Below are 20,351 nucleotides of genomic sequence, written 5' to 3' on the forward strand. Positions count from 1 at the left end.
TGTAACAGTTGAATGAAAATAAAAAGTTGAGGGGAAAACCAAAAATATAAACGGTAATTAAAAAGTAAAAACCGTAAAGTTGTCAGGTAGCAAAGTAAGGTGGGCAACAAAATACACAGCAACACGTAAACAAGTCTGCAAGTCAGTTCTGTTATGCAGTGGTAATCTCAAGAAAGCCTTAATTATTGTTTGTCTGCATTCAGGCCTGCTATTGTCTGTTCTAGGATTTTGTTTTATTTTTTAGTCTTTGCCTTGGTGTGGTGTTTTAGTCTAATCTCTGCTCTGTGAAATCACAGGCCTCTTGAGAGGAGGAGATGGATTACTGGAATTTTCTGGCAGACATTGTAAACCGTTTTCCCCTCTTATTTGTTTTCGGTTGAGTCTCATTTCATTATTCAGTTCCTAGAATCTGAAGATTACATTTCTCCCAAAAAAAAACATTTTTATTTCAGTGTCATGTCATTCCTTGTCCCCACTGATAAACTATTATTTAAGAATGAAAGAGATTCATTTGAAATATTTCATATTGAATACGAATTGAGACAAATGGTTTCAAGTTAGTTTTGATATCTGTGAGTGTGTTTTAGACCTGGTTTATCTGAGGTGATTTTGTTAGTAGCACATGTTTTATATATTTTTCGTAACCTAGCCTCTCACTCCACTTCATCCTGAATGATGTTTAAACACAGTAACTGAGGGTCAAACAAACAGCTGTGATGACATCAGGCCCAGTTTTGTGACCCACTCACACTTAATCCCTAGACTAAAGATAAATAATCCATGGAACGTACACGCACAGCCGCTATGGAAAAGACCACTGCAGAACTGCTCATCTGCAGACAGACACACATTTGATACACACACAGACTCACACGCATACACTCTTTCTAATACATCCCATAGTCGGATGGACAGAGAGATTTTCCAGGTCAGGGCATCTCCATGTTTGAGCTGTAAATATTGCCTCAGCATAGCTCTTTTTGCTTCTGTTCTTTTCAATCTTCTTCAGCACTGTTAAGCGGTGTCAAGAACAAGGGGTAGAATATAGGGGAGTGGTATTGTTTATGGAGGGCCCTCCTTGGCCATGGCATTTTCTTTTAAACCAGCTCCCTAGTTGAGTTCAGAGAATGCCAATTTGCATGCCTCCCATCTCTTCCTTCTCTTTCTGCCCACACCACTGAACGCCTAACACTCACTCAATCACTCAATCACTCACAGCTGTCCCATGATGCCGTGGTGTTTAAGCCCTCACCTCTCATCTCCGTGTTGACTGTTGGCATGTCTGTTTTTGTTTGTTTCTCCTTTCAATTTTTTCATTGCACAAAGCTACGCATTGAGGAGGTCCTCTGCACCCCCTGCCAATTCCAGTATGTTCCCTGCACTCTGCTTCCATTCTGTGTTTGCACCACTGCTCCTCCTCCTGCTCTTAGCTGGCTGCTCTGCTGCACTGAGCCTTTTCAACCCTGTGGGGCACAGGAGGGCATGTCATCCTTATTCAGCCACAGCCTCACTCATCAGTGGATATTAACCTTCTAGACTGACTAGAGACCACTTTAGCTGTAGTACATGTAGACACGCCTCTTTTATTTGATATAGTACATTTTTACTAGACTTAGTTTTCATATTCATTCATTTGTGAAAAGAATAACTGTCTAGCCAACAAAGTAGATGAGAAAGGAAGGCGTCAGCTGCTCTTGAGTCCTGCGTTCAGAGAAACAATAGAATTGTCAGTACAAAGCAAAAGCAGATGAGGAGGGAAGTTGAATTGTCATTTACGGAGTGTGACGTTTACAAAGGGGCAATGTCCTTGTCAGAATGTCACCCGCACCTTGTCACCATAGATGTTCTGCATAGTGCGCAGCCAGCAAGTGTACAAGGTTCAGAGGAGTCCACTTATCTACTGTGAGCACAAAGAATACAGCAGCGGTCATGATCTCTGCATGACGCCGAAGCTTTCATAAAACCCACATGCTGTACATGTCTCCTTGATGTTAGTCACATGGTAGAGAATGCTTTCTCCCTCTACCATTGTGTGACATGACTATGACGCCTGTGCCACCCCCCCCCCCCGCAGGACTTCCTGATAATGTTCCTGCACCACCTGGCGACAATCTCCCTCATCACCTTCGCCTACGTCAACAACATGGCTAGAGTGGGCACGCTGGTCATGTGTCTCCACGACTCCGCCGACGTCCTGGTGGAGGTGAGTAGAGACACGGGGACACGTTCAGCAAGGCATGTTCAGGTGTCTGGCATGTAGGGGGGGGGGATTTTTGTTATTTCTACAAATCACATTTCTCTCTGCAATGTTCCACAAGGTTTGCCTGCTGAACGTGGCCCCGACGTGTTCTTCACACCCCACGGACATGTGGGAGGGTCTTGTGTTCTTTTAAAGGTTGTTTTAGCTACTGTGCTTGCTTGTGATTCTATCAGAGGGAACATCGGCCATCTGTAGATTTCAATTATGTACTGCCGAAACCAATTTCAGTGTAGGAAAAAGATAGATACAACATCCACGTTTTGTTCTTGTAACCATTTTGCGTGTCTGTGTCATCTGTTGCAGGCTGCCAAAATGGCCAACTATGCCAAGTTTCAGAGACTTTGCAACCTCCTGTTTGTCATGTTTGCAATGGTCTTCATCAGCTCCAGGCTGGGTGTCTATCCTGTCTGGTAAGGAGGCTTTGTCTCTACATAGAATGAATGCGTCCCAAATGGCACCCTATTCAACCAATGTCTTCTCTGTGAAAGACTACAGCTCAATTGAAACAATGGAGTTGAGTGTTTTTTAGATGCACTTGTGTGCTGCCAGTTGAGACAGACCAGGATGATACTGTATATTGGAGAATGGTTGTTTCAGTGTATAATCAGTCTCCGAATACAGGAGACATGAATGTACTGTAGATCTCAGAATATTGACACTTTCCAAATGAGCTTTGCAATTTTTCCAGGAAGGTTTTCATTTTATACAGGTCTTGGTGAGTTTTGTTGCTTAGTAATAGTTACTATGGATACTACAGCAACAATATGGACGTAAGCATCTTCTCCAGTAAAGAGGGGGAAATAAAAATGAAAGACTGACCATTATTTTGAGAATTTATGTAAACCAGGGTCGATTTGAGACTGGAATCTGAAATGGCACATTCAATTTACACTTTGAAAACCTCAATTAACTAATTATGTATGTTATCACAGTGCCTGTATCAGTTGGTATCAATGCCAGAATGTTGTCTTTTTTACATATTGGACTTCCAATTAGATGACGAATTTGGATTGCACCGGAATGTTTTTGATGTGTCAGAGAGCCATCCTACCTTTTTTGATATGAGAGAGAGAAGCAGTAGAAAATTAGTCATAGTAGAGGAATATGCACGCACCATCTTACTGTGTCATGTCCTAAGCACACTCTCAGCACTACCGTCACTGTACGAGGAGAAAAAGTGACGTGATTTACTGTCTGAGACGTCACCCCAATTTTGAGCCCACACTCTAGGACAGCGCGGTTAATTACTAGATCAAAATGACAAACGACTCTTTATTCGAAAGATATTACAGCATGAACCTCCAGAGTACAGTGCACTGTCTCTAAAGACATGTAAATCCTTTAGAAAAGTCTCATTCAGTGATTTCCTCTTGTTAGTATGCCGTCGTGAGTTATACAGTATATCACAGTGCAGGCAGAGCGCACCACAGCAACCAGAAGGGTAGTGTGACTGTACAAGTTTTACCATGGCTTCAGTATCAGCAGGGTTCATATCATGTACAATTATCCAACTATATCTCCACCTTCACTGAAATAGCTATCAAGCCATTCATCAGAGAAGTGAATGAAGGATTTAATATGTTCTTTAAAGTGGTTTGAGTAGTGTGTACATTATAACAGATTGACTTCATACAGTTAAGTGCTGCATGAGCTTTTCCGCACCCTATAGGGGGGAGAAGGGATAAAGTTATTTGTCTGTCTCCTGGGTGAAAATTATCCTTGACTGTTAAGAGGGTCTGTCTCTGCCTGTCTGTCGTGGACGATGGAGAGCAAGCTAGGGCAAACTCGGTCCTCAGGACCCCAAGTGTTTTAGGAGACCTCACGTTTTGGTTTTTGCCCTAACACTACACAGCTAATTAATTATTTGAATCAGCTGTGTAATGCTAAGGCAAAAAAAAAAAAGACGTGCACCCCTTTGGGTCCAGAGGACCAAGTTTGGGAAACCCTTAGCTAGGGGCTGAAGGCTCTGGACGTTACCCTCAGGGACAACATAAGAGGCTCTCTCTCAACCACCTGGCCATCTGTATTCCTCCACTCTACCTTAGAGCACCAGGAACATTTACTGTCTTCTGTCCACCTATAATTCTAAGACAATAACAAGTAGCTTATTTGGTGACAGCTGCCTCAGACTGGGTTTTCTGGCGTGTACTTTAGTTGACAGGTTTTTGTTAATTTCAGAGAGCGACCCGTATTAAAACCAATAAGCATTTCCAGTCTGTTACCCAATTCCCAATAGAGACAGTGGTAGTCTCATTACTACATCCTGTCATTATGAGCTGCTCTGAATGTGTGTGTAGTGTGGTTTACTTATCAAATGAGTTGACTAATTATTTCTCTCTTTCACGTAGGATTTTAAACACTACCTTGTTTGAGAGCTGGGAGATCGTGGGGCCGTACCCCTCCTGGTGGGTGTTCAACCTACTGCTGATCCTGCTGCAGTTCCTGCACTCCTTCTGGTCCTACCTCATAGTGAAGATAGCCTGTCGAGCCATTTCCAGAGGAAAGGTGAGAGACAAAGGGAGAGTCTCAATTACAATTTCTTGACTCCTCGCGTCTTCTCGCCAGGTTCTCAAAACTCATTGGTTGAGAATGTCAGAGGTCCCTCTCTGAGCTTCTCCTCTTCTCCTGAGTTGAGAAGAGAATGTGAGTAGTCAAGGAAACGTTATTGAGATTCTCCCCCAGTTTGCATTTCAGGGTCCTAAATGGCATCATATGTAGTGCACTACTTTTGACCAGGGCCCATAGGGAATAGGGTGCCCATTAGGCATACATTGTCATATTTTCATAGAGTACAATCAAGAGGACCGTCTTTATGTAAGAAAGTCATTCTCATTATGTATGTAGTTAGAATTTAGCACTACCATGTTACTTTTTGTAATTGTAAATGCAAAGCGTTGGGTAATCTTAGCAGTCAAGCTCACTGTACATGTACTGTACTATAGAAGCTATTTCACTAAAGGGCCTGTTTTGTTGTCAATAACCTTCATTGATTTTACTTTTTCTATCCCTCACGCTAACCTTTCAACCTTCAAGGCAGGGAAGTGGAATCCTTTACATGTAAGTAGTTGGAACAGAAGGGGAACAAACTTCTTTGTGTATTGTCACGTCATCTCACTATCAAGTCACAATCACATGACATTCCTTTTTTCTTTTTACATGATCTTATTTGTAAAATGAGAACCAATAGCGATGGCCAACTGCTTTTACTTCCTCTGTCATGACATCAGATGGTATATGAGATGTTCTGACAGCATCTGCACCTCTCCACAGGTATCGAAAGACGACCGCAGTGACATTGAGTCCAGCTCAGACGAGGACAACGGTCCTCCTTCCATTCCTGTTCAGAAGCACCACAACAGCACCACCAACGGGACCAATAAAGTCCACGGGACCAATGGGTACCTGTCAGCAGGGGCCCCATGTCTAGATGAACACTGACCACTGCTATGAGACATTTTATAAGCACTGGAGCAAAGCTGCAGACACCATTCATAGATACATGTGTGCGACATGAACAACATTGCCTGTCTGGTACTGGAAGTTCTTAGTTTTCAGTTTGATTATTTCCATGTTTCCCCTCCATTTTATTATCTTTCTCTATATTTGCATCAAACTGCATTCAATGAAATATCAAAGCACTCCTGTCGGTACAGCCCAGTCTCTCTGTTTAGCCAACGAATGAACGCATTCCACTATTATGGCGAAAGCATGCTGTCTAAACGTAGTCTGACTGGCATACTGGGGGTAGTTAATTATGTTATGTGTCCATGTTATTTATTTTGGATAGATATACAGTACCAGTCAAAAGTTTGGACACCTACTCATTCCAGGATTTTTCTTAATTTTTACTAATTTATTTACAATGTAGAATAGCAGTGAAGACAAACTATGAAATGACACATTAAATATATTTTAGATTCTTCAAAGTAGCCACCCTTTGCCTTGATGACAGCTTTGCACACTGTTGGCACTCTCAACCAGCTTCACCTGGAACGCATTTCCAACTGTCTTGAAGGAGTTCCCACATATGCTGAGCATTTGTTGGCTGCTTTTCCTTCACTCTGCGGTGCAACTCATCCCAAACCATCTCAATTGGGTTGTCGGGTGATTTGTGGAGGAAAGGTAGTCTGATGCAGCACTCCATCACGCTCCTTTGTAAAATAGCCCTTACATAGCCTGGAGGTGTGTTGGGTCATTGTCCTGTTGAAAAACAAATGATAGTCCCACTAAGCGCAGACCAGGTGGTAGCCATGCTGGTGAAGTGTCCCTTGAATTCTAAATAAATCACTGACAGTGTCACCAGCAAAGCACCATCACACCACCTCCATGCTTCACGGTGGGAGCCAGACATGCTGAAATCATCCGTTCAACTACTCTGCGTCTCACGAAGACACGGCGGCTAGAACCAATCATTTCAAATTTGGCCTCATCAGACCAAAGGACAGATTTCCACCGGTCTAATGTCCATTGCTCGTGTTTCTTGGCCCAAGCAAGTCTCTTCTCATTGGTGTGCTTTAGTGGTTTCTTTGCAGCAATTTCGACCATGAAGGCCTGATTCATGCAGTCTCCTCTGAACAGTTGATGTTGAAATTTCTGTTACTTGAACTCTGTGCAGCAGGCTGGTAAGTCAAAGTTCCCGAAATCTTCTGCATTGACTGACCTTAAAGTAATGATGGATTGTTGTTTCTCTTTGCTTATTTGAGCAGTTCTTGGTATAATATGGACTTCATCTTTTTCCAAATAGGGCTCTCTTCTGTATACCATCCCTACGTTGTTAAAACACAACTGATTGGCTCAAACACATTAAGGAAAGAATTTCCACAAATTAACCTTTAACAAGGCACATATGTTAATTGAATTGCATTCCAGGTGACTACATCATGAAGCTGGTTGAGAGAAAGCCAAGAGTGTGCAAAGGCAGAGTAGCTACTTTGAAGAATCTCAAGAATGATTCCATGTGTTATAATAGTTTTGATGTCTTCACTATTATTCTACAATGTAGAAAATAGTCAAAATATATTTTAAAACCCCTGTAATGAGATGTGTCCAAACTTTTGACTGGTAATGTAAATTTGCAAATTATTGTCAACATGTCTCAATGACTTTGTCAGTGTTAAGATTGGCTAATTGTGAACCATTCCGTAATGCATATCATTTCACTATTCCATCAACGGGTACACACATTACAGCATGAGTCTTGTCATTGGCAAAAATGCTAAACAAATGGATTTGTTTTCAGTGATGGGGCCCCCCTTCACTTGCTAAAACTGATTGCATTTGTTTTGCTCACAAATTAATAGTAATGTGGTCTTACAACAATGCATTATTATGGGAAATACAAACACACATTATCCATCCATAAGCTGTAAGAGATATCACTAACAGCATTATGTATGTGTGTGTAAAAATAGGGCCATGCTGTATTTCCAATTACATTTTGATAAGTATTCTACATTTCTGGTAAGTATTTCATTAATTGTTCGTGGCCCTCTTGGAAGACAGAGGAAGGTATTATTAAGCAATGATGCATTTATAACCCTTGACAATATTAAAGATTGCAAGTAAGAAAGTATATTTGTCGATCTGATTAATTGAAACTAGCAGTTGCTGTACATACTTGTTCTTGTGAGAAGCAACGGAGTAATATTGGTAGATTACAGAATTAGAATGTGGCATGACAAGTTGACTATGAAGGATTGTTATTTTTTTTGTTCCAAAACTGATTCCCTCTCAAGGCTAAGTAAATAATTAATGTGATTGCATAATTATGACTATGAATTCTTGTAATTGATATTCATTCAACAATGCTTTCAGGACATTCATCTCGCTAATCCATTCTCATTGAAATATAACTAGATGTATTGCATATTCAACTTCAAGTAGCGTTTGTTTCAGAGAAAAATAATAGCTCTCCAGGAGCCCATGTAATTTCTCTTTTTACTTGTATTGGCATATGACTCATCCAAGGACACATAGATTGAATAGAATGTGTATTGTGTAGGTCTAATGCAGTATCGATCATCCCTGTTGTTGATGGGAAAAGGGTTTTCATGAATTAAGTAATTATTGACATTCATTTTCATGTGCACAAAGTGACAGTGGATGGGTGAGGACATAAATGGTTGAATCTTCCAATGGAATTTTCCTTTGTGCACTGGCTATATACTGAGTGTACTGAACATTAGGAACACCAAGGTGTTAAGCATTCCACAAGGATGCTGGTCCATGTTGACTCCAATGCTTCCCACAGTTGTGTTAAATTGGCTGGATCTCCTTCGGGTGGTGAACCATTCTTGAAACACAGGAAACTGATGCGTGTGAAAAACCCAGCAGCGTTGCAGTTCTTGACACACCCAAACTGGTGCGTCTGGCAGCTACTACCATACCCCATTCAAAAGCACAAATATTTTGTCTGCCCCATTCAACCTCAATGGCACACATACGCAATCCATGTCTCAATTGTCATAAGGCTTAAAAATAATGTTAACATGTCTCCTCCCCTTCATCTACACTGATTGAAGTGGATTTAACAAGTGACATCAATATGGGATCATAGCTTTCACCTGGATTCACCTCTCCTAAAGTAATTCATGCGGAAATCACCTGAACATATACACTGAGGACGCAAAACATGTTAATGTTTTGTATGCTCTGGTGATTTCCGCATAAATGGCTTTAGGAGGAGCGTGTGCAAAGTCAATAAACCACCTTAGACTGAAAATGCCGGACCCTGTGAGCAACTGTACGGTGAGTACTCTTTTTCAAAGACAACTTTTAGTCAAATGGCAAAGAGAAATGTTGCTTATTTCTCCTTTATATGCGTGTACCATAATTCAAAATGTAATGGATTTTCTTCAAAGCTGTTTGTATTAGTTGTTACTCAAGATAGCCGCAGCTTGACAACACCATGACTTGGCGAATGTGTTATAGTACAACCTGTTGTACCGAGATCTGAAGAGGTTTTCCAACAATGGGCAGCATTTCTGCAAGGTCATGACAGTATGTCAGCAAAGGTATGGTCAATGTGATGTACTGTATTTGCATACACAACTTCTTGAGAATATCCTTTGAGGTCATTTATTTGACCATAGTATGCTCTCAGATTGGAGAAGTTACACTTTAAACTGGACTGCACATTTTTCTTGACATTTACATTCTTTTTTTGGTACGTACCGACACATCCATTCAGAATTGCATGCTGAAGTCCTAACTTCCGGATTTAATTTGAATTACCTGTAGTTACGGTTTCACCTCAGTGTGACAAAAGTAACATGCCGTGATGACATTTCTCTGTGACTAGGGCTGAGCTGGAGGTCAAGCGCACCCTTACCTGCAGATCTATAAATTATGTCTCTGTAATCTAGCAGGGGTAGGAATTAAGGTAATCTGAATCAGGGTTGTTTGGCAGCTGGGGTGAAAGAGGAGAGATTACAAGAGGAATTGTAATAATGGCACCAGAGAAGATGACTGCCTTTTTTACGGGCTCCTAACCAATTGTGCAATTGTTTTTCTTTTGCGTTATTTGTAACATTTTTGTACATTGTTTCCGCCACAGTCTCGTATGAGCGAAAAGAGCTTCTGAATATCAGAACAGCGATTTAATCACCTTGTACTGGACGAAGACACCAGACAAGGCCCACATCCCTGTCATTCGCATGAAGAAGAGATGGAGATATAGGGGTAGGACGGGGTGCCTTGTAAGACTGATGGCAATTGAGTAACCCGCCTCTACCATCAGTGCTATTAGCCAATGTGCAATCATTGAATAATAAACTGGATGAGCTCTGATCAAGACTATCCTACCAACGGGACATTAAAAACTGTAATATCTTATGTTTTACCGAGTCACGGCTGAGTTTTCGGTGCATCGGCAAGATAGAACAGCTGCCGCCGGTAAGGTTAGGGGTGTCGGTCTGTGTCTATTTGTCAATAACAGCTGGTGCAAGAAATCTAATATTAAAGTTTTGCTTGCCTGAGGTAGCTGTAGTTTATTTACCAAGAGAGTAAATAGTCTATATTTATCACAATAAACCAATGCTGGCACTAAGACCACACTCACGGAGTTGTATAAGGCCATGAGCAAAGAAGAAAATGCTCATCCAGAGGCGCCACTCCTAGTGGCCAGGGACTTTAATGCAGGGAAACATATGTTTCACCTCATTTCTATCAGCATGTTACATGTTCAACCTGAGGGGGAAATAAAACTCAAGACCACCTTTACTCCACACACAGAGACGCGTACAAAACTCTCCCTCACCCTCCATTTGGCAAATCTGACCATTACTCAATCCTCCTGATTCCCGCTTACAAGCAAAAACTAAAGCATGAAGTACCAGTGATTCGCTCAATACGGAAGTGGTCAGATGAAGGAGATGCTAAGAACAGGACTGTTTCAATAGCACAGACTGGAATATGTTTCTGGGATTCTTCCAATGGCATTGAAGAGTACACCACATAAGTCACTGGCTTCATCAATAAGTGCATCGATGATGTCGTCTCCACAGTGACCGTACCCCAACCAAAAGCCATGGATTACAGGAAACATCCGCACTGAGCTAAAGGCTAGAGCTGCTGCTTTCAAGGAGCAGGAATCTAACCTGGACGCTTAAAAGAAATCCCGCTATGCCCTCCGACAAACCATCAAAAAGGCAAAGCATCAATACAGGACAAAGATTGAATCCTACTACACAGGCTCAGAAGCGCGTTGGATATGGCCAGGCTTGTAAACTACTGACTACAAAAGGTAAGCACAGACGTGAGATGCCCAGTGACAGGAGCCTACCAGACAAGCGAAATGACTTCTGTGTGCGCTTCTAGGCAAGCAACACTGAAGCATGCATAAGAGCACTAGCTGTTCCAGACGACTGTGTGATCACACTCTCCGTAGCCGATGTGAGGAAGACCTTTAAAACAGGTCAACATTCACAAGGCCATTAATATGGAGTTGGTCCCCCCTTTGCTGCTACAATAGCCTCCACTGTTCTGGGAAGGCTTTCCACTAGATATTTCTACAAGGACTTGCTTCCATTCAGCCACAAGAGCATTAGTGAAGTCAGGGACTGATGTTGGGTGATTAGGCCTGGATGCAGTCGGTGTTCCAATTCTTGGGGTTAAGGTCAGGGTTCTGTGCAAGCCAGTCAAGTTCTTCCACACCGATCTCGACAGACCATTTCTGTATGGACCTCACTTTTTGCACGGGGGCATTGTCATGCTGAAACAGTAAAGGGCCTTTGTTGCCACAAGTCCAATTTGTAAGTCGCTCTGGATAAGAGCGTCTGCTAAATGACTTAAATGTAAATGTAAGTTGGAAGCACAGAATTGTCTAGAATGTCATTGTTTGCATCCTATGAGGTTGCCACATTGGTAGTAGAATGGCCTCAGTGACTTTCAATGTTAGTTTATGGAGATTGCATGGCCGTGTGCTCGATTTTATACACCTGTCAGCAACGAGTGTGGCTGAAATAGCCGAATCAACTCATTTGAAAGGGTGTCCATATACTTTTGATTATAGTGTAGGTTCATAACTAATGTGCATTTGTCAGAGCATTGAGCAAATTCATTCTAGCCTAGATTATATAATTTACAACCTATACAGTTCATTCCATATTGTGCATGTTCATTCAGATTTAGACAGCACAAACACCATAGCATAACCTTTGACACAACACTATATGCAATTCAACAAGTATGTTAATATACATCCTAACCAGATTATGTTCTGTTTTCAAAAGGATTGTGAGCAGAGTATTATTCAATTGGCTCATCCAGTCAAAATCAGGAGCTCCATCATTTACTAAGGACCCTCTTCATCCAAGAGAGCCACAGCCAAGACTGAGGAAGAGGAAAGTAACACCCATACACAAGTACGATCAAAGATTTATCATCATTCTGATTTTGCCTTTGAATAACAAGAAGAAACACATACATAATAACATTCATGATAAAGCTACAAGTTGCGCAAACCACTTATTGTACGCTACTATTTACTGTACTCACTCTGGTATGATCCTCCTTCGTTGATCCTCAGCATGAAGGTGTATGTACAGTTGAAGTCGGACATTTACATACACCTTAGCCAAATACATTTAAACTCAGTTTAATCCTAGTAAAAAGTCCATGTCTTAGGTCAGTTAGGATCACCACTTAATTTTAAGATGTGAAATGTCAGAATAATAGAGATTTTTTAGCTTTTATTTCTTTCATCACATTCCCAGTGGGTCAGAAGTTTACAAACACTCAATTAGTATTTGGTAGCATTGCCTTTAAATTGTTTAACATGGGTCAAACATTGAGGGTAGCCTTCCACAAGCTTCCCAGAATAAGCTGGGTGAATTTTGGCACATTCCTCCTGACAGAGCTGGTGTAACGGAGTCAGGTTTCTAGGCCTCCTTGCTCGCACACGCTTTTTCAGTTCTACCCGGATCTTCTAATCGGATTGAGGTCAGGGCTTTGTGATGGCCACTCCAATACCTCCAATACCACTCCAAGCCATTTTGCCACAACTTTGGAAGTATGCTTGGGGTCATTGTCCATTTGGAAGACCCATGTGACCAAACTTCAACTTCCTGACTGATGTCTTGAGATGTTGCTTCAATATATCCACATCATTTTCCTGCCTCATGATGCCATCTATTTTGTGAAATGCACCAGTCCCTCCTGCAGCAAAGCACCCCAATAACATGATGCTGCCACCCTGTGCTTCACGGTTGGGATGGTGTTCTTTGGCTTGCAAGCCTCCCCCTTTTTCCTACAAACATAACGATCATTATGGCCAAACAGTTCTAGTTTTGTTTCATCAGACCAGAGGACATTTCTCCAAAAAGTACGATCTTTGTCCCCATGTGCAGTGGCAAACCGTAGTCTGGCTTTTTTATGGCGGTTTTGGAGCAGTGGCTTCTTCCTTGCTGAGCAGCCTTTCAGGTTATGTCATTATAGGACTCGTTTTACTGTGGATATAGATACTTTTGTACTGGTTTCCTCCAGCATCTTCACAAAGTCCTTTGTTGTTATTCTGGGATTGATTTGCACTTTTCGCACCAAAGTACGTTCAGCTCTAGGAGACAGAATGTGTCTCCTTCCTGATCGGTATGATGACTGCGTGGTCCCATGGTGTTAATACTAGTGTACTATCTTTTTGTACAGATGAAGGTGGTACCTTCAGGCGTTTGGAAATTGATCCCAAAGATGAACCAGACTTGTGAGGTCTACAATGTTTTGGCTGATTTCTTCAAGCAGAGGCACTGAGTTTGACAGTAGGCCTTGAAATACATCCAGAGGTACACCTCCAATTGACTCAAATTATGTCAATTAGCCTATCAGAAGGTTCTAAAGCCATGACAATTTTCCAAGCTGTTTGAAGGCAGTGAACTTAGTGCATGTAAACTTCTGACCCACTGAAATTGTGATAGTGAATTATGAATGAAATAATCTGTCTGTAAACAATTGTTGGAAAAATGACTTGTCATGCACAAAGTAGATGTCCTAACCGACTTGTCAAAACTATAGTTTGCTAACAAGAAATTTGTGGAGTGGTTGAAAAACTAGTTTTAATGACTCCAACCTAAGTGTATGTAAACTTCCGACTTCAAATGTATGCACAGTCAGTCACTTTGGCTGATGTCTCACCTTGAATAAAAGAAAAACAAATCTTTTTTGATATATTCTGTCTTTCTTGGCTTTGTTTTGGGACACGATCACTTTAAAGGAAAAAGTATACGCGTCCTGTTTTTTCCTGAATACTCATCTATTCAGACCAACAAAAACATGTATAGGACAAAATCTAATAGTCCACTACAAATCCAATTTTACTGGTCACATACACATGGTTAGCAGAATGTGAGTGTCGCAAAATACTTGTGCTTTTTATTTAACCATTTACAACTGCGACCTGGCCAAGATAAAGCAAAGCAGCTCGACAAAAACAACAGTTACACATGGGATAAAACAAACGTACAGTCAACACAATAGAAAAATCTATATACAGTGTGTGCAAATGTAGTAAGATTAGGGAGGTAAGGTAATAAATAGGCCATAGTGGTGAAATCATTTAAATTTAGAAATTAAACACTCGAGTGAGATGTGCAGAAGATGATTGTGCAAATACAAAAAAAAAAAAAATATTGGTGGGCTATTTACAGATGGCTGTGTACAGGTGCAGTGATCGGTAAGCTGCTCTGACAGCTGATGCTTAAAGTTAGTGAGGGAGATATGAGTCTCCAGTTTCAGTGATTTTTGCAATTCGTTCCAGTCATTGGCAGCAGAGAACTGGAAGGAAAGGCGACCAAAGCAGGAGTTGGCTTTGGGGGTGACCAGTGAAATATACCTGCTGGAGCACGTGCTACGGGTGGGTGCTGCTATGGTGACCAGTGAGCTGAGATAAGGCTGGGCTTTACCTAGCAAAGACTTATAGATGACCTGTTGCCAGTGGGTTTGGCGACGAATATGAAGCGAGGGCCAGCCAACGAGTACATACCAGGTCGCAGTGGTGGGTAGTATATGGGGCTTTGGTGACAAAACGGATGGCACTGTGATTACTCAGCAAATTGGATGCAGTCTGAGTGTTGAAGGCTATTTTGTGAATGACATCGCCGAAGTCCAGGATCGGTAGGATAGTCAGTTATACGAGGGTATGTTTAGCAGCATGAGTGAAGGAGGCTTTGTTGCGAATTAGGAAGCCAATTCTAGATTTAATTTTAGATTGGAGATGCTTAATGCGATGCTGAAAGGAGAGTTTACAGTCTAGCCAGACACCTAGGTATTTGAAGTTGTCCACATATTCTAAGTCAGAACCGTCCAGAGGAGTGATGCTAGGCAGGTGGGCGGCGATCGGTTGAAGAGCATGCATTTAGTTTTGCTAGCATTAAAAGAGCAGTTGGAGGCCACAGAAGGAGTGTTGTATGGCATTGAAGCTCATTGAGGTTTGTTAACAGTGTCCAAAGAAGTGCCAGAAGTATACAGAATGGTGTTGTCTGTGTTGAGGTGGATCAGAGAATCACCAGCAGCAAGAGCAACATCATTGATGTATACAGAGAAAAGTGTCTGCCTGAGAATTGAACCCTGTTGCACCCTCATAGAGACTGCCAGAGGTCCAGACAACAGGCCCTCCGATTTGAAATACTGAATTCTATCTGAGAAGTAGTTGGTGAACCAGGCGAGACAGTCACTTGAAAAACCAAGGCTATTGAGTCTGCCGATAAGAACGCAGTGATTGACAGAGTCGAAAGCCTTGGTCAGGTCGATGAAGACTGTTGCTGATAATGGGCCTCTGTACGCCTATGTAGATATTACATAAAAAATCTGCCATTTCCAGCTACAATAGTCATTTACAACATTAACAATGTCAACACTGTATTTCTGATCAATTTTACATTATTTTAAATGGACAAAAAGTGCTTTTCTTTCAAAAACAAGGACATTTCTTAGTGACCCAAAACTTTTGAATGGTAGTGTGTGTGTGATTTTTATATATACATCTCTAAAATAAAAAAGTCAAAAAAATGTATCGCAGGTGCAATCAAACACACATGCACACACAATCACTATTTGCTGCTACTATTTACCCTGCTGCTCAGTTGCTTTTAACCCTGGTTACAACTATCACCAGTATCACTGCACTGACATTGGCACTGGTATGTAACTGTATATAGTGACTTTTCTCCTGTGTATTTCTTTATTCAAGTGTGTATTTTCACCTGACTTAGTCATTGTTGAAGAAGAGCTTGCAAGTAAGCATTTCACTACTGTTTACGCATGCTATATCCAGTGCACATGACAGGATAAAGGTCATTTCAATTGATGATAGGTTTGTTAATATAGATAACATTGATACACAACCTTATAGGGTTAGGGTCCCCACACCGGCATATTTCCATGTCACAGCTCCTGTTAACGGAAAACAGATGGAAGACCGAGTGACCGAGTGAACTACCTGGTCTGCGTCTCTGAACACCTGTGTGTAAATTGAAGAGAAGCCACAAATGTGTTGTCACTGATAAATACTGTCGGCTGCAACTGTTAAAACAGATATAGTAAGTGTGTATTTTGTATTCGTGAAATTGACGTGATTTGAAAGGCGTGGTATATGTTTATAGAACCGTACCGCAATTGAGAATTGATTCCTGTTTACATGGAGTAATGTCATTTGTTTTGGCTTCCAGAGCCAATTCGCCCTTGTAAATCAGAACATGTAAGGTCCTACGGTGTAACGTTAGTCTCCTTTGGTCCAATACTGGGCTAGTTTAGGCCATTTTTTCCCAGCTGCCACATGCATAAATCAAGTGTCGGGGTTCAATTTTTCTGATAAAACAGCTAATCCCAGATTGTTGTAACTTTACACTGAAATATATGAACTCATGGTTAAGCAAACCCAGCTAGCTAAAAACAAACCACCTCTCAACTCATGAACAAACGTGGCCGACGCGATTCATATTACAATCATTTTAGCTATAATTGTATAAAATATGGTGAATTTTGTTAGCCAACGTTACCGTAGCAATTTTCGGATGTTCCTAGACCCAGAACTCCTGTCAGCTTTTCGCAGTAGTTTTCAAAATTTCGGCTCACGGAAACAAGGACTGTGAGTGCACACCGGAAATTGAGTTTTTTTTATGTAAAGTTAAAGTTGCTAGTCCTTTAAGAAATAAACTTATGCAATACAAATTATAATTCCTTATGTATCGTCTAAAACCAGATATGAAAATAAAAAGGGAATGAGACACGTTTTTCACAATGCAAAGTTTTTAGTCTCTTTGTCTGTGCTCATGAATTTGCGCCACCCTGTGGCGATATAAGACATGTACCTGTAGGCAAAGCCTATATCAACGTTATACATATATATATTTGTACATTTTAGTCGAGTTTATATCTGCATGAAGATACAGAATGTTAAGAAAGCATAGTTTAGTACCTGTTTAGTCCCTGGAGGTTGTCTAGAAAAGGGGTCGGTCCTTCATTTTCATTAGATATCCCATTGGTCTCACTGGGGCATCTGGTAGCCTTTTTCTCAGTTGAGAAAAATAAGAGCAAAACTGCTCCTTTGGGGTCCGCAGCCATTCAATGTATTTGAACTATTCCAGACAAAACAGCTGAACAGTCAACTAATAATAAAGCCCTTGATAAGTGAATCAAGTTGTGAAATATCTGGGTGTCGCAGAGGAGAAGTTCGAGAACCACTGTAGTAGGGGATGTTCACTTATCTTAGGGTAATGGTTCAAATCCAAAATTACTTTAAAAAATAAACAATATAATAATAATAGTACATATCGTGATGTTTTACTTCACAGTTAGAAACCCATTGTTGTTACAGTGCCCAATCACCCCACCAGAGAATCACTGAATGGGAAAATGATGTCATTATGTAAATGACCCCGGTGGTCGAACAGTGCATTTGCGTGCGAACACTGTCCTCAGAGGTGGATAGAATGGCTAATATTTAACCAATAAAAGTAATGACCTGTGGACAATCTAATGTCCACACTATCATCCTGTAAACAACTTTGTGCAACATGCCTTAAAATGCTGATTTCACATTATACCAACACAATCAAACAATGTCAACCCATACACTTAGCTTTTGAATGATTTATGATGGTACATTTACATATAAAGAAGACAGCTCTCTCTCTCTCTCTCTCTCTCTCTCTCTCTCTCTCTCTCTATTAAAAAGGGAGAGACTGATGTCCACGGTACATCATTGTAGCTGTGGCCAAGGGAGCAGCTGTCCCAGTCGTGCCAGACAGACTGAACCCCAGATGGACCTCATCCACAGCAGTGGGGTGCTGGTGATCCAGCACCTCCAGAGCAACTACAAGGACTACCATGACTTCCTTGACTTCATGTCCTCTGTGGGCGACCCTCGTAACATCTTTTCTCTCTATTTCCCTCTGTGGTTTCAGCTTAGCCAAATTGTCGGCACCAAGATGATATGGGTGGCAGTTATCGGAGACTGGTTCAACCTCATTTTCAAATGGTAGGACACCATCTGCTCACTGTGTTTAAAAAATATAGATTTACACTTGTGTTGCCATAACTAGTAAAGGCAGGGAGAGATAGTGAGTGAAAGTTAAGTAACATTATGCATATTGATGCTTATAACAACATGCTCATGCTGTCTAGGGGATCAGCATGACATTGCATAAATATTTTGACAGATATAGTTTGTTTGGCATAGTATAAGGAATTTGATTGTATTGAAACACATATTGTTATATAAATGTGATGATAAACTGGGTGGTTCGAGCCCTGAATGCTGATTGGCTGACAGCTGTGGTATATCAGACTGTATACCACGGGTATGACGCAACATTTATTTTTACTGTTCTAATTACATTGGTAACCAGTTTATAATAGCAGTAAGGCACCTTGGGGGATTGTGGTATATGGCCAATGTACCACAGTTGCGTCGTGCCTAAGAACAGCCCATAGCCGTGGTATATTGGCCACATACCACACCCTCATTATTGCTTAAATCTGACTCTCTTGTTTTTAGGATTCTGTTTGGTCAACGGCCATACTGGTGGGTGCATGAAACTCTCTTTTACCAAAATAATTCACTCCCCCAGCTGGAGCAGTTCCACATTACCTGTGAAACAGGACCAGGTCAGTGTCATTTCCTGTCTGACAATCCTTATGATCATACATTCTGGAGATTGAAGGATTATTCCATGTAATGGATGGCAAAATGGCAAAACTGTCTGATGTATTGTTTTGTGAACTGGAATATATATTTGTGAAGATCTGAATGTGTGTCATGCTTGTATGATAGATAAACCCTGTTCATTTGTATAGGCAGTCCATCTGGTCATGCCATGGGCTCTTCGTGTGTCTGGTATGTAATGATCACATCAGCACTCAACTTTACCAGACGCCTTTGTGACAGCCCAACTCAGGGTTGCCAGAGGTAGGCATATTCATGAGCATGCTGTTACTATGTTGCTTTGTGAAAGAATGTATGTGCCTGTATAATGTGTGCCTCTATTTGGGCCTAAATTATCCTCACTCTTCTCAGGTTTGGGCTTGTGTGGTCCTTTTTGTGGATGGCATTTTGGATCATTCAGATTAGTGTTGGCATCTCCAGGATCTTCATCGCCACACACTTCCCTCACCAGGTTATCCTTGGTGTTCTAGCTGGTAAGACTTCTATTATGACCAATTAGTGTTTACATGGTGTGTGTTTTCACTTGGTAGACATTTTCACTACAGTATATATATTTTTTAATTCTCAACAGGTATACTAGTGGCTGAAGCATTTGAGCATGTTCCCTCGATCCACACAGCCAGTTTAAAAGTCTACCTTCACACTAGCTTATTTCTGTTCTCCTTTGCCGTCAGCCTTTACTTGCTCCTTAAAATGATAGACATTGACCTATTGTGGTCGATACCTAAAGCAAAGAAGTGGTGTGCCAATCCAGACTGGATCCACCTGGACACTACACCTTTTGCTGGTTTAGTGAGGAACCTGGGAGCATTGTTTGGACTTGGCCTGGCCATTAACTCTCAGATGTTCATCCAGAGCTGCAAGGTGAAGAACGGCTACAAGACTAGGTTTAAACTCATGTGTGTAGCAGCCAATCTGACCTCTCTGCAGCTGTACGATTTCATCAAAATTCCCACTCACACAGAGATCCTGTTCTACACACTCTCATTCTGTAAGAGTGCTGCAGTCCCTCTTAGCGTGGTGGCACTCATCCCCTACGGTGTTCACTTGTTGATAGGAGACAAGGAGAGTAAATTAGACTAAATGTTTGTACATCGTCACTTGACACAATGACGAATTGCATTATAATGAACATAGATTGCCTGACTCCTATGGCAATTTGTTTATGGTTGTAATGTAGATATCTTTTGCTAAGCTATTTACCTTGATGGAAAATGTGGATTATAATTTTTGCAATGTTAAATTGTATGTTACATGTACAGTGTGAAATGAGTGAGCTGGTGTTTTTTTAAGACAAAAAAAATTAAAGTAAATTGTAAACAAAATGTGTTTTATCAATTTCCTTTACTGTTTTGAACCTTTATTTAACTAGGCAAGTCAGTTAAGAACAAATTCTTATTTACAATGATGGCCGGATGACGATGGACTAATTGTGCG

The 20,351-nt window shown here is 41.1% G+C and overlaps 2 protein-coding genes across 6 annotated transcripts in view; both read left to right on the forward strand.

Annotated features, from left to right (window-relative positions):
* Positions 1 to 7,829, forward strand: part of LOC124043845 (ceramide synthase 6-like) — a 34,227-nt gene extending 26,398 nt beyond the window's left edge. The window contains exons 7-11 of the mRNA XM_046362898.1: positions 2,075 to 2,203; positions 2,564 to 2,670; positions 4,609 to 4,765; positions 5,294 to 5,317; positions 5,531 to 7,829. Coding sequence (XP_046218854.1) covers positions 2,075 to 2,203; positions 2,564 to 2,670; positions 4,609 to 4,765; positions 5,294 to 5,317; positions 5,531 to 5,698 — 585 coding nt within the window. The 3' untranslated portion in view covers positions 5,699 to 7,829. The remainder of the gene's footprint in view (positions 1 to 2,074; positions 2,204 to 2,563; positions 2,671 to 4,608; positions 4,766 to 5,293; positions 5,318 to 5,530) is intronic.
* A 1,145-nt stretch (positions 7,830 to 8,974) lies between these two features.
* LOC124043846 (glucose-6-phosphatase 2-like) lies at positions 8,975 to 20,239 on the forward strand. 5 transcript variants are annotated; one of them, XM_046362901.1, is made up of 7 exons: positions 8,975 to 9,007; positions 11,992 to 12,123; positions 17,925 to 18,227; positions 18,747 to 18,856; positions 19,046 to 19,157; positions 19,266 to 19,387; positions 19,486 to 20,239. In XM_046362901.1, exons 3-7 carry the CDS (start codon positions 17,935 to 17,937, stop codon positions 19,995 to 19,997), a joined length of 1,149 nt encoding a protein of 382 aa, XP_046218857.1. In that variant the 5' UTR covers positions 8,975 to 9,007; positions 11,992 to 12,123; positions 17,925 to 17,934; the 3' UTR covers positions 19,998 to 20,239. The 5 variants fall into 5 exon arrangements, with proteins under 5 accessions (XP_046218857.1, XP_046218858.1, XP_046218856.1 ...); XM_046362902.1 differs by lacking the exon at positions 8,975 to 9,007 and adding an exon at positions 10,824 to 11,003; XM_046362900.1 differs by lacking the exon at positions 8,975 to 9,007 and having other exon boundaries at positions 11,384 to 12,123; positions 19,046 to 19,085.
* Positions 20,240 to 20,351: the final 112 nt, after the last annotated feature.

This window comes from Oncorhynchus gorbuscha, linkage group LG09, assembly GCF_021184085.1.
Source record: "Oncorhynchus gorbuscha isolate QuinsamMale2020 ecotype Even-year linkage group LG09, OgorEven_v1.0, whole genome shotgun sequence".
Classification (NCBI taxonomy): Eukaryota; Metazoa; Chordata; class Actinopteri; order Salmoniformes; family Salmonidae; genus Oncorhynchus; species Oncorhynchus gorbuscha.

Bases quoted from the DNA above. Each gene is read 5' to 3' on its own strand.
- LOC124043846 (XM_046362899.1), top strand. From the start codon at position 11,948: ATGTTAATATACATCCTAACCAGATTATGTTCTGTTTTCAAAAGGATT. The intron at 18,857-19,045 runs GTCAGTGTCATT...TCATTTGTATAG, and splicing joins TACCTGTGAAACAGGACCAG to GCAGTCCATCTGGTCATGCC. The intron at 19,388-19,485 runs GTAAGACTTCTA...AATTCTCAACAG, and splicing joins TATCCTTGGTGTTCTAGCTG to GTATACTAGTGGCTGAAGCA.